General features: G+C 42.1%; 1 protein-coding gene across 1 annotated transcript in view; it reads left to right on the plus strand.

Moving 5' to 3' along the window:
- HTR4 (5-hydroxytryptamine receptor 4) overlaps positions 1 to 14273 on the plus strand; it is a 224046-nt gene that overhangs the window by 203938 nt on the left and 5835 nt on the right. The window contains exon 6 of the mRNA XM_004384921.2: positions 5801 to 5876. Within this exon, the coding sequence (XP_004384978.1) occupies positions 5801 to 5861 (61 nt within the window). The 3' untranslated portion in view covers positions 5862 to 5876. The remainder of the gene's footprint in view (positions 1 to 5800; positions 5877 to 14273) is intronic.

The raw sequence follows: 14273 nt of genomic DNA on the forward strand, positions 1-14273 counted from the left end.
TTCTTCTTCAGTAGTGCTTTACTTATTTGGGGCTTCTTCCCTTTCCATATAAAGTTAATGATTAGTTTTTCCATCTCTTTGAAGAGTGTTGTTGGTGAAAATACCCTACATTTTAACAGCATGCATGGAGGCAATGCACTGTGCTTTGACACAGCTCCTGAAAGCAGGCAAAACTAGATTTAAATCCTGATCTCACCACTTACTCAATGATCATAGACAACCTACTTAAGTTCATTCACTTTAATTTTCTTATCTGAAAACAGAAATTATTTCTGGAGCAAGGGTCTGCTGACTACAGGCGTAAAGACCAAGTCTAGCTCTTGGCCTATTTTTGTATGACCCCTGAGCTAAGAATGTTGTTTTTTCATTAGTAAAGGGTTATAAAAAGCAAACAAAAAAAGGAGAGAATAGTATCTGACAGAGACTATATGGCCTGCAAAGTCTAAAATATTACAATTTTACCCTTTGTGTAAAAAGTTTATTTAGAATCAGAATGCCTGTGTTTGAATCCTTGTGTTCACTTACCAGCAACATAATCTTGGGCAAATTACTTAAGCTCTGTGTTTAATTTTCCTCATATGCCACAGTAGGAATGATAATAGTACTTATTTCACGTGATGTGAAGATTGCACATATTAATGTGAATAAAATGCTTAGAATGGAGGCTAGCACCCAATAAGCACTCAAGAAATGGCAGCCGTTGTTACTAGTAGCATCATTACCAGCATCATCAGTTCTTCCAAAGATATTTGTATTAAATGAGATTGTGTATATCAAACAGCTAGCACAGTGCCCTTCTTGTAGCAGGCATATCAGTATGACTGTCATCATCACATCACTATCATCATTATAGTGTACAAAGCCCTTCCATATATATCATCTTGCTAGAGGCTCCCAACAGCCCAGCAGTGTTATGATCTCCCTCTAATAAATGAGAAGCTGAAGCTCAGATTAAGTGAAGAGGAGGACCCTGAGCCAGGAAGAGGCAGAACATGGACAAGCGCCAGAGAGCTTGCATTCTGGACCAGCGCATCCTCTCCACGACACCATGCTGCCTCTCCATCAAAACATCTGATGATCCGTTGTTTATTAGTTTTCTCCAAATGATATACTTTGAGTCCTTGGAGCCTGACAAGGCAGGCAAACATGACTGTGTTCCTCTGTGACAGGGCTCTGCAGACAGGAAGCTGGGATAATTGGATTCCAGCCATTTGGTCTTAGGACTGCATTTGTAACCAGCCAACTGCTGATGACCAAGCCTAATGGAAAAAGCCCTGACCAAACAAACACAACCCTCTTTTAGCTCACTGTTTATGCTGCAGAATGAGATTCATCAACAGCAGCCAACAGCCTTCTAATTGTTCCTATCCAGGGCAGAGCTGGCTTCAGAACATGCCAGACCTCAGCCTGCCGCTAGGGACAAGCATTGGAACCTGGAGTAGGAGAGTGTAAGGGTGAGGGGCCAGGACATTTTTGACAGCAGAGCTGGCATAGTCAGATCACAGCTGTCGTTTATGGGTTTGGGGCCAAAGGCCATGGTGAGACTCATTGAGGCAAGCGAGCACTCAGAGAGATGTTTAAAGCAAGTTGTTAAGAGGGCAGTGGTACAGCGCTAGAGTGAGTGCATGACTATAAAAATAGGTAACATTTCAAATTTAGCCCATGAAAATAGTCATCATAGCTACACATTACCTTGTCATTTGATGAGGTGCTTAAACCAAGCTTAGCTCAGAATTTTTTTAAGGCAGTAATCATATAGGCTCTACTATTGGGCAGTATGCAAATCTGAATTTCCTGATATTGTTGTTGAGTGAAAAAATAATTAAAATTACCCTTAAGAAACTTCAGCATTGTTGCTGATGTATAAAAAGAAACAGACAAAAAAAAAACCAGTTACTGCTGAGTTGACTCTGACTCATGGTGACCCCATGTTTGTTATCGAGAACTATGTTCCATAGGGTTTTCAATGGCTGTAATCTTTTGGAAGTAGATTGCCAGGCCTTTCTTCCAAGGCGCCTCTGGGTAGGTTCAAACTGCCAAACTTCCAGTTAGTAACCGAACACTTAACTGTTTACAACATCCAGGGACTGTTTGCTGATATATCAAGCCCAAAAACCTATTGCTGTCAAGTTGATTCCGATTCACAGCAACCCTATAGGACAGAGTAGAACTGTCCCATAAGGCTTCCAAGGAGTGGCTGCTGGATTGGAATTGCCAATCTTTTGGTTAGCAGCCAAGCTCTTAACCACTGCACCACCAGGGCTCCCCTGCTGATATACAAGGAGGGATAAATGGGAAAAGGATTTCACTTTATAAAAAGGGATTCACCAGGCGAGGGCAAGCTAATTGCATCTGCCTCTGATTATGGCAATAAAATTTGCTTAGAAACAGCTCTGAGGCATGTTCTCCAACTGTTGTACAAGAGACACAGAGCTCACAGTCTGAAGGAGAGAATGATATGAACTCTCTGCTTAGGAAAGACACCCCTGTGGGTCCTTATGTTGGACCAGACATGGTCCTGTCTTCTGAGGCTAAGATAAACAATTTAAAGGTATTAACACTTGTGGGTAAGACCCTTTTCAGTAACAAAGAATTCCTCTGAGTTCAAGGGAGTGGATCTAATCACGAAAACCAGGGCTTTTAGTATGCCAAAGCAGCTTCTAGGAGCTATTCAGGTGTTTGAAGCACTCTGAGACAATATTCTAGGCTCCTAGCTCTCTGCCTGGCCTCTTCCCTCTGTCGATCAGTTGAGCCTCATCTTCTGGGTTTTGAGTTTTCCTGACATCTGCTGCCAGGTAGTTGGCTGACCACCATCCAGTCCCTGGCCTGTCACATCAACATCCAAGCCACGGCCAAGCCTGCCCATACTTAGACTATGTCCTGGGTTGGTGACCTATCTCAGCTCAATCTCTTCCTGTGCCAAACACACCTAAACTTAAGAAAGGTAAAATTGACCGTTTAGCATGGTATAGTGTGATCACTTAAAGTGTTCTACATTTTCTGGGCTGGGGTATGGGAGGGGAAATACACGACACTCCGTTTCTGTTCAGTCCTTCACAATACCTACCTCATGGGTTCGTGGTACATCGAAATGATATAATGGATGCCAAAGGGCTTAGTAAGATTGTGCTTCTCAATACAAAGGTAAAGGGCACTCTCTATATAAAAGCTTAGGTTCAGCTGGGTGTGATTTGACATGATCACGCCAACCAGTGAAAGTGCAGACGGACGAGGGTTACAAGAGAACTAAACTGTTAATTCAGGAAGGTTGACATAGGTGGAGAGAGTCAGGATTATACAAATTATAACACTTCTGAAACTCTTATTTATATTTTTTATTTTATAATAATATTTTAAATTTAATCTTAACATTTCTTCATTTCTTCTATGTGTAACATTAACCACGTCTCCTATTTTTAAGTGTAGAGCAGTGCAAAAAAAAGTCTGTAAAATTATATGCTCTTCTGAGATTTTCACAAGGAAAAATTTTTGCCAGAATGTTCTCAATACATTCAGATACATCTGTTGTTGCCTACGTGTTGCACTCTCAAAAGTTCAATCATTAGACTTTCACAGTTATGGCCAAGAAAAGCAATATTGTAAATTGCATTGAAAAGGAAAGCCCTAAATAAATATATGAGTTGTTCAAATTTAATTAAATGATTATTAAGGTAGAATAAAACTACATATATATGCCCCAAATTAGCTATTTATATGATAGTTTATAACATGTGTAATGTGTAATCCCAGTCTCACACCAATACTCGAAACCACTTAACTCTGGAAGGCCTAGAGTGGGAAGTGGTTTCAGCTACTCCTCAAGTAGTAAAGTAAAAGTAAAATTGTACTAAAATTCAACATGATGCCTACTGTTTGAGGGACTGGGTCCTGGTTGTCTTGAAGTCTGATTTCCAGAAAGGCATGTCATGCAAACAGATACCCAGATATTTAAATCTTCAACTGATTATTGATAACCCATTGAAAGTTTCTGAGTTTCTTTCTCAAATGTTCACTCCAGCACATGAATTATTGAAATTGGAAATTTGCATGGACTTGTCAAAGAGTTCAGATATAACCTTTAGAGACCTTGGTTAATTCAGGATACCAAGGCATAGCCTCAGGCTAAAGAAAGACAAGAGAGAACTAGTTGAAGGAAGAAACATTCAGGGGTCCAAATCATTTAATCGTGTAAATCAACTTCAAGTTTAACTAGAAAAATACTAGTTAATATTTACTGAGCACTGTGCCTGGCACGATGTATTCATGATGAGCATGCTTTACTCCATTTAATACTTGCCATAACTCACTGAGAGAGGTACTGTTATTATATTTCTTTTATAGCTATGGAAATTAAGGTATCGGGAGGTCCAAGGTTGCAAGACTACTAGGTAATGGAGCTGAGATTAGAATTCTGGATGTTTGACTGTCTTGGATAAATAAGTCATAGTTCCTTCCCCCAAGAGACATGTAATTTAGCTGGAAAGGTGCTACTTAAATGCATATACAGTTACATTTAACAAGCGATAGCAAGGGCTGTCACAAGGAAGCTTACATTGTCAAATAAGTTATAGAGGCAGAAAGTACTGTCTGTTCAGAAGGAAAAGAAATATGATATTGAGTTGATCAAAGATGGCTGTATGGAATTGGTGGCAATATATATCCAACTGTATTTTCAAAGATTCTTCAATATAGACACATTAAGGAAGATTGGCTAAAGATGAAGGAAGAGGGGTAAAGTATGATCCATGCTTTTTCACTTCATGATGAATTACTTTAATCAAGTTGCTCTTGAAAATCCTGATTCCAGGATCCTGGCTTTCTGCCTGGCTTCTTGCCTCATCTGAGCTGGAACTTGATGTTGATGATGGAAGAAGTGGGCAGAGCTGGCAAAGGCCTTTTAGGGTCTGGGGCCCTGACGGAGGTGTAGAGGGAATATTTGGATGGGGTTTCTTAGTACAGGGGATTGGGATATCTTTAGGAAACATGACGGCCCAACAGATGGCTCTAAAATCACTTAAATTGTAATGTGAGCAGAGCTCAAGAAGAAAAGCCTCATTGCTGGGTTTGAGTGGGGCACAGGAAATTCAGGCCTTTACTAGTAAGGATCTAAGAAGAGAATCAGCATGCTTAGAGTTTAAAGGCATGGGCTCTGAGTCAGAGAGCCTTGGGGTTGAATCCTGCTTTCCCCTTTACCAACTGGATGATCTTGGTCACATTGCATCTAAGCTTCCTGTTCCTCATCAGAAAATGGGGTAACAGTGCCTACCTACATAGTTGTGAATATTATATGGGATAATGCATGTAGGGGATATATGATGGGGCCTGGAAAACACTAAGCACTCAATAAATGGCAGCTGGCTATGAAGAAGAAAGAGAAAGTGGCACATAACCTTGACCACCACCCTGAAAGGTAACTCAGAACACTTGGGTTTAGTTCTGCATTAGCTGCTAACCAGCTAGGTGACCTTGGACAGATTGCTTTCTCTTCCTGAGCTTTCTCACTTAGTAAAGTAAGTTAGTACCCACCCCGTGAACCTTCCAGGGTCTTGTGAGACTCAGATAAGATTCTAGCTATAAAAGGTGCTTTCTAGATGTATAATGCAGTATAACCATGTTGTGCAGTATTTATGCTCTCCTCCTCACTTTTCCCTAAAGGCACTTTGAGAATACTGTAATGCTCAACTAGGCTAAGATCATGTATCTATTAATCTGTGTGTGTTCTTTTTTTTTTTTTCTTTCTTTTTTCCCAACTCCCGTTTCACTCTCCCTCATCTGTGGTGTTTCCTCTTTTAACTTAAAGTGGCTGTTCATCTGTCTCCAGCTTCCTCCTGCTCTTCTGCAATAGACCAGTTCCTGTCTGACTTTGAACGTGCTCTGTAAGTCTGTCACTGTCTGTGTTGTGAGTCTGTCTGTGTCTGCCCATTCAATTCTTCCTTCAAAATGTCCTTGATTTCCATTTATTCTCCTATCCTCACTGGATGAGGTTGAGGGTGCACATGAAGACATCACAGTTGTTGGCTAAGACCCGCCAAGCCAAAATTGTACCTGAACATTGATTGCTATTGACCTGAAGGCCAAAGATTCATATGGTTTGAGGAGGTTTATTTTATTTTAAGGAATCCTTGGGTGGCACAAATGGTTAAGCGCTTGACCACTAATGGAAAGGTTGGTGGTTTGAACCCACCCAGAGACACCTGAGAAGACAAGCCTGGTGATCTGGTTCCAAAAGGTCACAGTCTCGAAAACCCTGTGGTGCACAGCTCTACTCTGCACACAGGGGGTCACCATGAGTCAGAATCGACTCCACAGCAACTAACAGCAACAACCAACAATAATAACCAACAACAAAAACAACAACATTTTATTTCAGATTCTTTAATTTTTAAATTGTGTTTTTGGCTTCTCCTCTGTTTTAAGAACAGTCTTCCCAAGTCCTCATGGAGATGAGCCTTGTGATGAAGCTGAGTTTAGCCAGTGTAATCATGATCCTCAGTTCTCATGTGGTTCTCCCCCAGTCTCCCGCTTCACCCCATATCTCCTTGACTGTAAGCAGTATACCCCTTCATACTTATTAAACAAACTCTAGGATCGCTATGGGTCGGAATCGACTCAATGACAATGGGTTTTTTATTGTGAATAAATCAGAGTTTTTGTGTTTGTTTTGTTCTAGTTTTCCAAAAACTTTATTCTGAAACAATTTTATATCCATTGAAGATTTACAAAGATAGTACAGAGAGTTCCTGTATACTTTTTACGCAGCTTCATTATTCTGGTACTTTTGTCAAAACTTGAAAATTAACATAGGTCCAATGCTAATAACTGAACCACAGACTTTATTTGGATTTCTCCAGTATCAAATCACGTTTTGAGTAACTTGGCTCAAAGATGTCATTTTGAATTTCCTTTATTAAGTTTTCCTACACTATAGTAATGCACTTGGGTGATGTTGGAAATATTTTCCTCAGCCTGAATATATTGATTTTTGTTAACTTTCTTTTCTCTACCTCACGTCAGCTGTCGTTTCTTTCTTTCTTTTATTTTTTACCTTCAGTCAGGTGTCTACTGCTAGCATTCTACATTTACCTCCCCCGTCTAGTGTGTGGAAGAAGATCCACCCTTTCTAGAACTGCATGCATATTCAGTTTACATATTCTTTGAGAGAAGCTCTGGGAGACTACAAGGAAAAAACAAGCTCAGTGCAAGTTTCTGGATTGTTGAGGTCACTGGGTAACTGACCTTTGGATAAGTGAAGTGTTAGTAAAAGACTTATAGAAACACATACATAGAAAAAAAAAAAGACTAATAGAATCCCCCATCTCTCCCAGTGGCTCATTTCCTCATGTCTCAGGCTTTCCTGAATTCATGACTTAAAGACAAAAAGTCTTAGCTCCATAACCTATACTGTTGCATCCTTCTCCTTCCATACACATTCTTTCTTTGAATCCTTGAGGCCTTCCCATCCTATACCAGCTGCAAAACATCCCTTTTTCATCCTCAGATTTCCCAGCTTCTCTGCCAGTGAATTCCTATGGGAAAGACCCTAGCTCATGGTGTGATTTTTGGTTCTAGGAAGGCTTTCTCAGTCTCCTACCCATAGAAAGATCGAGAGACAAAAAAACTCACATCAGAGGTGTGTTGGAGGGGGGATAGCCACCTTCCCTGCCCCATCCTCCCACTGAAAAGATGTGACATTGAGCACAGAAGAATGGAACAAGACATCACAAACGCAGAAATTACCTGAGGAGTGCCACACACAGGGCTACCGTGAAGATCAATGGAAGAACAGTTGCCAACATTTTTTGTAGTCAATAAAAATGCCAGACGAGATTAGGGGAAGATTATCTCATTCAGTTATCCATTCAGTAAATATTTCTATAGATTTTGTGCTATCTGCACACTGTGTGAGGTGTTGTGAGCTACATAACAAGTGTTAAAAAATAAGTTTGGAAAGCGCTAATAGTTTAAAGGACTTGGGATTCTAGTGTGCTTGGGTTCGAATCCTGGCTATGCCAAGCTGAGTCACCTCACCTCCTTGTGTTTTAGTTTCCTCATCTGTGCATAGACATATATAATAATAGAGCTGACATCATAGAGCCATTGTAAGCATTAAATGCAATAATATTTTAAAAGCACCTAGCACAGGGCTTGGTACAAAGGACTAAAAACTTTTTTTTTTAATTTTTTGATTGTTGTAGTTTAAATGAAGTTTACATTTCAAGTTAGTCTCCCATACAAAAATTTATACATACATTGTTAGGTGACCCTAATTGCTCTCCCCATACTGTGACAGCACACTCCTCCTTTCTACCTCTGATTCCCCATGTCCATTCAACCAGTTCCTAAACCTCTTTGCCTTCTCATCTCACCTCCAGACAGAAGATGCCCCTTTGGTCTCTTGTATCTACTTGAGCTAAGAGGCACACTCCTCACGAGTATCACTTTATGTCACACATTCCAGTCCAATCCCTGTCTGAAAAGTTGGCCTTGGAAATTATTTTAGTTCTGGGTTGATAGAGCATCTAGGGACCATGGTTTCCAGGGTTCCTCCAGTCTCAGTCAGACCATTAAGTCTGGTCTTCTTACTAGAATTTGAATTCTGCACCCCACCTTCCTTTTGCTCCATCAGGGACTCTGTTTTGTTCCCTGTCAGTGCAGTCATTGGTGGTAGCCGAGCACCATCTAGTTCTGGTCTGAGGCTGATGAAGTCTCTGGTTTATGTGGCCCTTTCTGTCTCTTGGGCTAATACTTTCCTTGTGTCTTTGGTGTTCTTTATTCTCCTTTACTCCAGGTGATTGGGGACCAACTGATGTATGTTAGATGGCCACTTGCAAGCTTTTAAGACCCCAGAAGCCACTCACCAAAGTAGGAGGCAGAAGATTTTCTTAATAAGCTTTGTTATGCCAGTTGACCTAGATGTTCCCTGAAAGCATGGTCCCCAGATTCCTACCCCTGCTACTCTGTCCCTCAAAGTGTTTCATTGTATTCAGGAAACTTCTTAGCTTTGGTTTAGTCCAGTTGTACAGACTTCCCCTGTAGTGTGTGCTGTCCTTCCCTTCACCTAAGATAATTCTGATCTACTATCTAGTCAAAGGTCTAAAAACTTGACACCTCTTATAACATAACATGGACTCAGCCTTCCAGGAGTGTCAGAAGATGTAACAATATCCAAATAGACACCTTGCATTAGCATATAATTTTTGTCCCTACAGACAGTATATGAGGATGGATAAGGTAGAAAGACTTCTAGAGGGAGATGGACATTGATCTAGGTCTTAAAGAGTGAGTTGAATTTGGATATGGCTGAGTGTGGAAAATCACCGTAGACATGGAAGCCAGAGATCATGGGTAGTATGTCATTTAGAATGCTTTGGCCTTGTAATCTAGCATCAGAAGTCATCTAATTTCAGGGGGATAACAATCACCTTCAGCACAAAGCTGATTCCTATGAAGTGGAGGTCAGACATACTTCCACTTCTCAAACTTGTTGCCACGTTTCTGACACCAGCCGTCGCCCCCATGGCACTCTCTACTTCTCCTTTGGGTCTGATAATTTGTTGTAATGGCCACACGGAATTCACAGACTATACTTAACAATTATGTGATTTATTAGGGAAGTAATAAGCCGCACCTTGCGATCAGAATCAACTTGGAAGTAACAAGATACAACTCAGGAGACAGGATACAGTTTGTCAATCAGGACAGCTTCCAGCCAAGACAACTCTCAGTGTCCTCTCAGCCATGTCCATCACCAGGCCTTTCTTGGTTGTGTCCACCTCTGGGCTTTCTCTTGGCCTCTGTCCTGCTCAGGAAAGGGTTACAGCCCTTTAGCTCCTAGGACAAGTGGCTGGAGGCACCCTACTCCACCAGCGAGCCTCCTGCCCCAACTCAGCTCTCTCTCTATAGGTCGGCAGGCCCACTGCAGCTGCCTCGAACTGGTCTTATGGTTCCTGCCACTCATGCTGCTGCTGCTGTTGCCGCTCGTACTGCTGTGCTTTCCCACACCATCTCAGTCTCTCACTGTCTTCAGTGTTAATATCTCTTTCTCCTGTGTCCAGGAGGTTCTCAATGCAGGGACCCCGGGTCCAAAGGATGTGTTTCAGTCCAGGCTATTCTTGATAGTAGTGAGTTCCCCTTCAGCCTCTGTAGGATTGGCCCTTATGTAAGCCCAGTCCTTATCAATTTAAAGGCATGATCCTCCCACCAGGACCATGAACTGATCAATCCCCTTGGTAGATCACAATCACTTTATTTTCATAGTAATCACCAATTCCACAATGTCACTTAATCCTATTGGGTGGTTTTACACTCCCTCTTTGTATGGTAAACTAACCAATCCCTTGCAGGATTGTGGACTAGACAATCACTTTGGCAGAATTATAAACCCAAGGCCAGAAAGGCCATACATAAGAGACACCCTATGCACTGCCGGCCTACAAGCACTAGAATGCCTAACTAAAATTAATTTAAACAATAAGGCCATTTATAAATTTACAAGATAAAAGTCTAGAGTTTGGCAGTTTCAGAGTTAATTTAGCGCTTCAACAACATTGTCAAGGACCCACATGCTTTTTATCTTTCCACTCTGCCATCCTCAGCCTGTTAGTTTTTATTCTGGGCTGGACTTCTAATGGTCACAAAATAGCTGCCACAGCTCCAAACTTTGCACCATCTTCACATAACCACAACTAAATGCTGGAAGACAAGGCAGATTCTTCTTATACATGTCTCTTACTCAGGAGGCAAACATTTTCCAGCAGACTTCCCTAGAAGATCTTCAGATCCCTTTGGACAAGACAGGACCACAGGCCAAGCCCTTAGCTGCAGTGCATCCTTTGCCTGCTTTTTGCTGCACATCAACTTCATTCTCTTCTGTTTCTCTTTTCCTCATCTGTTTCTTCTTTCTGGACCACCTTTCTCTGTTTCTATGTACACATGGGCCAAACCTGTCTCCCCTAGGCAGCCCTATCCTTCTCAGTTCCAGCACTAACAGACCCTGAGTACTGTCTGCCTGGGCCTGGTGTCTCCTGCTGGACTGATTTTCCATGGCCGGGTGTAAAGTTTCCCGCAGGGATGGGGACCATTTCTCAGATGATGGGAGATGAGGGCTAGAAAACACTGCCACAGATGCATTTTACAGCAAAGAAGCACGTTTAGGAGATGTCAGTCCCTCATAGTGTGTGGGGACCAGGAGAGGAGCACACTGAAAGGAAACATCCTGCATTTTGTAATACTTTATTTTTACACAAATAACACATGCCTTCTATGTTTCTTTGCCCCCTCCCCCACAGGAAGTATTTTCATAAGCACCACTATGCCAATTTATTTTTTTACAGGTTGCTGTAAAAAATTAGCATAGCATGTTTATGAAAATACCTCATGTGGGAGGAAGGCATGGTTGGCAAACAAACGTAGAAGGAGTGCGTTATTTGTGTAAAAATACAGTAATGATTATAAATATCTGTCTGAAAATGAACAGCTGCATCACGAAGTGTGGATTTTGGCCCTGACTCCACCTGGGGCCAGGATTCCTTAGCTATTTGGAATGTCTGTTTTCTAATGACAAAGATAAGCTAGTCCAGAATGGAACAACCAAGTATCTGAGGGAGAAGAGATACCCTGTTCAGTGAGGAATGCTGAAGACCTGTAGGTGTTTCTCCTGGAAAATAGAAGTCCCAGGGTGTTTAGGAGACTCTGTCATTAATGGCATCAATGCTCCTCCCGTTGTCCAGCTTAGAAACTCAGACTCAGGTGATTTGTTACAACAGCCCTAAAAAAAATAATTAAAAAACAAAACAGCTGCCATCAATTGAACTTATGGTGACCCCACGTGTGTCAGAGTAGAACTATGCTCCATAGAGTTTTCCATGGCTGACTTTTCAGAAGTAGATCGCGAGGCCTTTCTTCTGAGGCACCTTGGGTAGAATCGAACCTCCAACATTTTGGTTAGCAGCTGAGAGTGTTAACTGTTTGCAGTACCCTGGAAACTAATACATCTAATGTACTTCTGGACTTCCACTCTTGCCCCAGTTCATCCTTTACACCAAAACCAGAATGTTCCTCCAAAACATAAAGTCCTCATGAATCCACTCTGCTTACAACTGTGGTCTATTCCCCACTACTCTTAGGATGAAGAGAATGCTCCTTAGTTTGGTGGACCTCTGCTGACTAACACCCACCCATTTCTGCCCTCCCACACTGGGCCTTTGTGCTTGCCGGTCTTTCTGCCAGCACCCTCCTCCCCTTTGCCTGGTTAACTCCTACCCATCTTTCAATTCTCATCTCCTGTCACTTCCTCTGGAAAACCTTCCCTGACACCATAACACCAGCAGATATTGCTCCTTCCTAACGCTCCTCGTGGCTGTTATTTTACACGCGCCTGTGGGTTTCCCACACTACACTCTGAGCTGTCAGGACAGGGAAGGTCGATTTTCCTCCCCCTGATAGTTCCAGGGCACAGAACAGTGTCTGAATTGTGATCCCAAAACACCAAACCCGTTGCGGTCAAGTCAATTCCAACTCGTGGCAACCCCACGTGTATCAGAGCAGAACTGCAGTCCACAGGTTATTGTTGTTAGGTGCCATCAAGTCAGTTTCAAAGCACAGTGACCCCAAATAACAGTAGAACTGCAGAATACATTACAGTCTAGAAAACATAGACTGTAATTTTTACAGGAGCAGATCACCAGACCTTTCTCCCGAGGTGCCACTGGATGGGTTCGAACCAGCAGACTTTCAGCAGCCAAGCACTTAACTGTTGCTTCACCAGGGCTCCTTACATTAGGTTATTAAAAACCAAACCCATTGCTGTCAAGTCAATTCCAACTCATAGCAAGAAACCCTATAGGACAGAGTAGAACTGCCCCACACAGGTTATTAGTTGAGTGCAAATGGTTTGCGCCACCCAGAGACCTTCTGGACTGTGACAGGCAATCAAAATATGTTTTGAATAAATGAGTGGCTGAATGAATAAAATCCCTAGGATTTAAAAGTCTCCTCATAGTCTCCCCACTCCCCACCCCTGCCCGGGCCCCAACACTGAAAAAATACCCAAAGCAGGATCTTTATTTTCAGGTGACAGAACTCCTGCTTTCATGCAACTCTGCCTTAAGGTTGAATCTCTTTACACCAATGCACCTTATATTTTAATAATTAAAACGTCTTTTTGCAAGCACACCCAGTGGGAGCTCTGCCTTGCCGGGGAGGGCCCAGGTGACATGTAATAAAGTCTAATCATTCCCTTATAATGCCAGGCTGGGCAGGCGGAGGGGGCTGTTATTGTGCTACTGATTGCTGCATCCAGGCTGCTCTAAGTGCGATGCTAATTGCTCAGTGAATGAATTGTGGACTCATGTAATTACCAAAGCTAATGTGGCTCTCGTCAGGTTTGAGTAAATTGACTCGAAGAGGGGCGGCAGCTCAGCTCAAAAGGCACTGCCTCCTGCGTTGCTGTTGCTTGGGAACCAGCGATGGGTTTCTCAGCAGGACTTGGAACTGCCCAGGTACACCCACACATCTGGGAACTTCTTTCCACCAGGGTGGCAAGTAAGACCTCAGAAAGGCCGTCACCCTGGGTGCCTTTTGCCACTGTGGCAGATCACAGTCTCTCTCTGGGTCTGTTTCCCCATCTGTATAGGCATCTAGAAGGCTCCCTTCAGCTCTATGATCAGTTACTAAATGAACGGACATGCGATCAATTACTAATGTTAAAACAAAAATCGTATTAAGCCAATAATAGAAATTGATTGAAGTTTATTTAATATACAATTTGCAAACAGGGGTAACATTTCGACTAGGGAGTCAAAAATGTTCCAAAGATGTTCCAAAGAATCCAAAGATTCTTGTACCCCATTTATCCACATTGTCATGGAAACAGGTCCAGAACAGTGTTTATATAACAATTTACAGTAAAACAGCTTCTAGTCTCACCTTAGAGTTTCTGTTTCTCGAAACTGCACACAGATAATTCTTTATAACAGCCCAATGCCTAAGGCAAAACAGTGTTTACTATGATACTTACTAGGCTATTGTTTAATTCAAAGGTGTCTTTAGGAAACCAGTTTTCTCAAGGCTTAAGGTTCAAAAGATGATCTCGGGGCGATGAACTCGCTGGGTCACCCCAGCTCTGTGGACCCCAGAAATCTGGATTCCAGAAGAATTAAACTTCATTCTGCACTAAGAAATGGATTTCTGCACTAAATCAGGAATGAAGTTCTGGATTCAAATCCTACTTTGATTATCAACTAGCAACAACAATATCCAACCAGTTGCTTTGA

The sequence above is a fragment of the Trichechus manatus genome, unplaced genomic scaffold (assembly GCF_000243295.1).
Source record: "Trichechus manatus latirostris isolate Lorelei unplaced genomic scaffold, TriManLat1.0 scaffold00130, whole genome shotgun sequence".
Taxonomy (NCBI): Eukaryota; Metazoa; Chordata; class Mammalia; order Sirenia; family Trichechidae; genus Trichechus; species Trichechus manatus.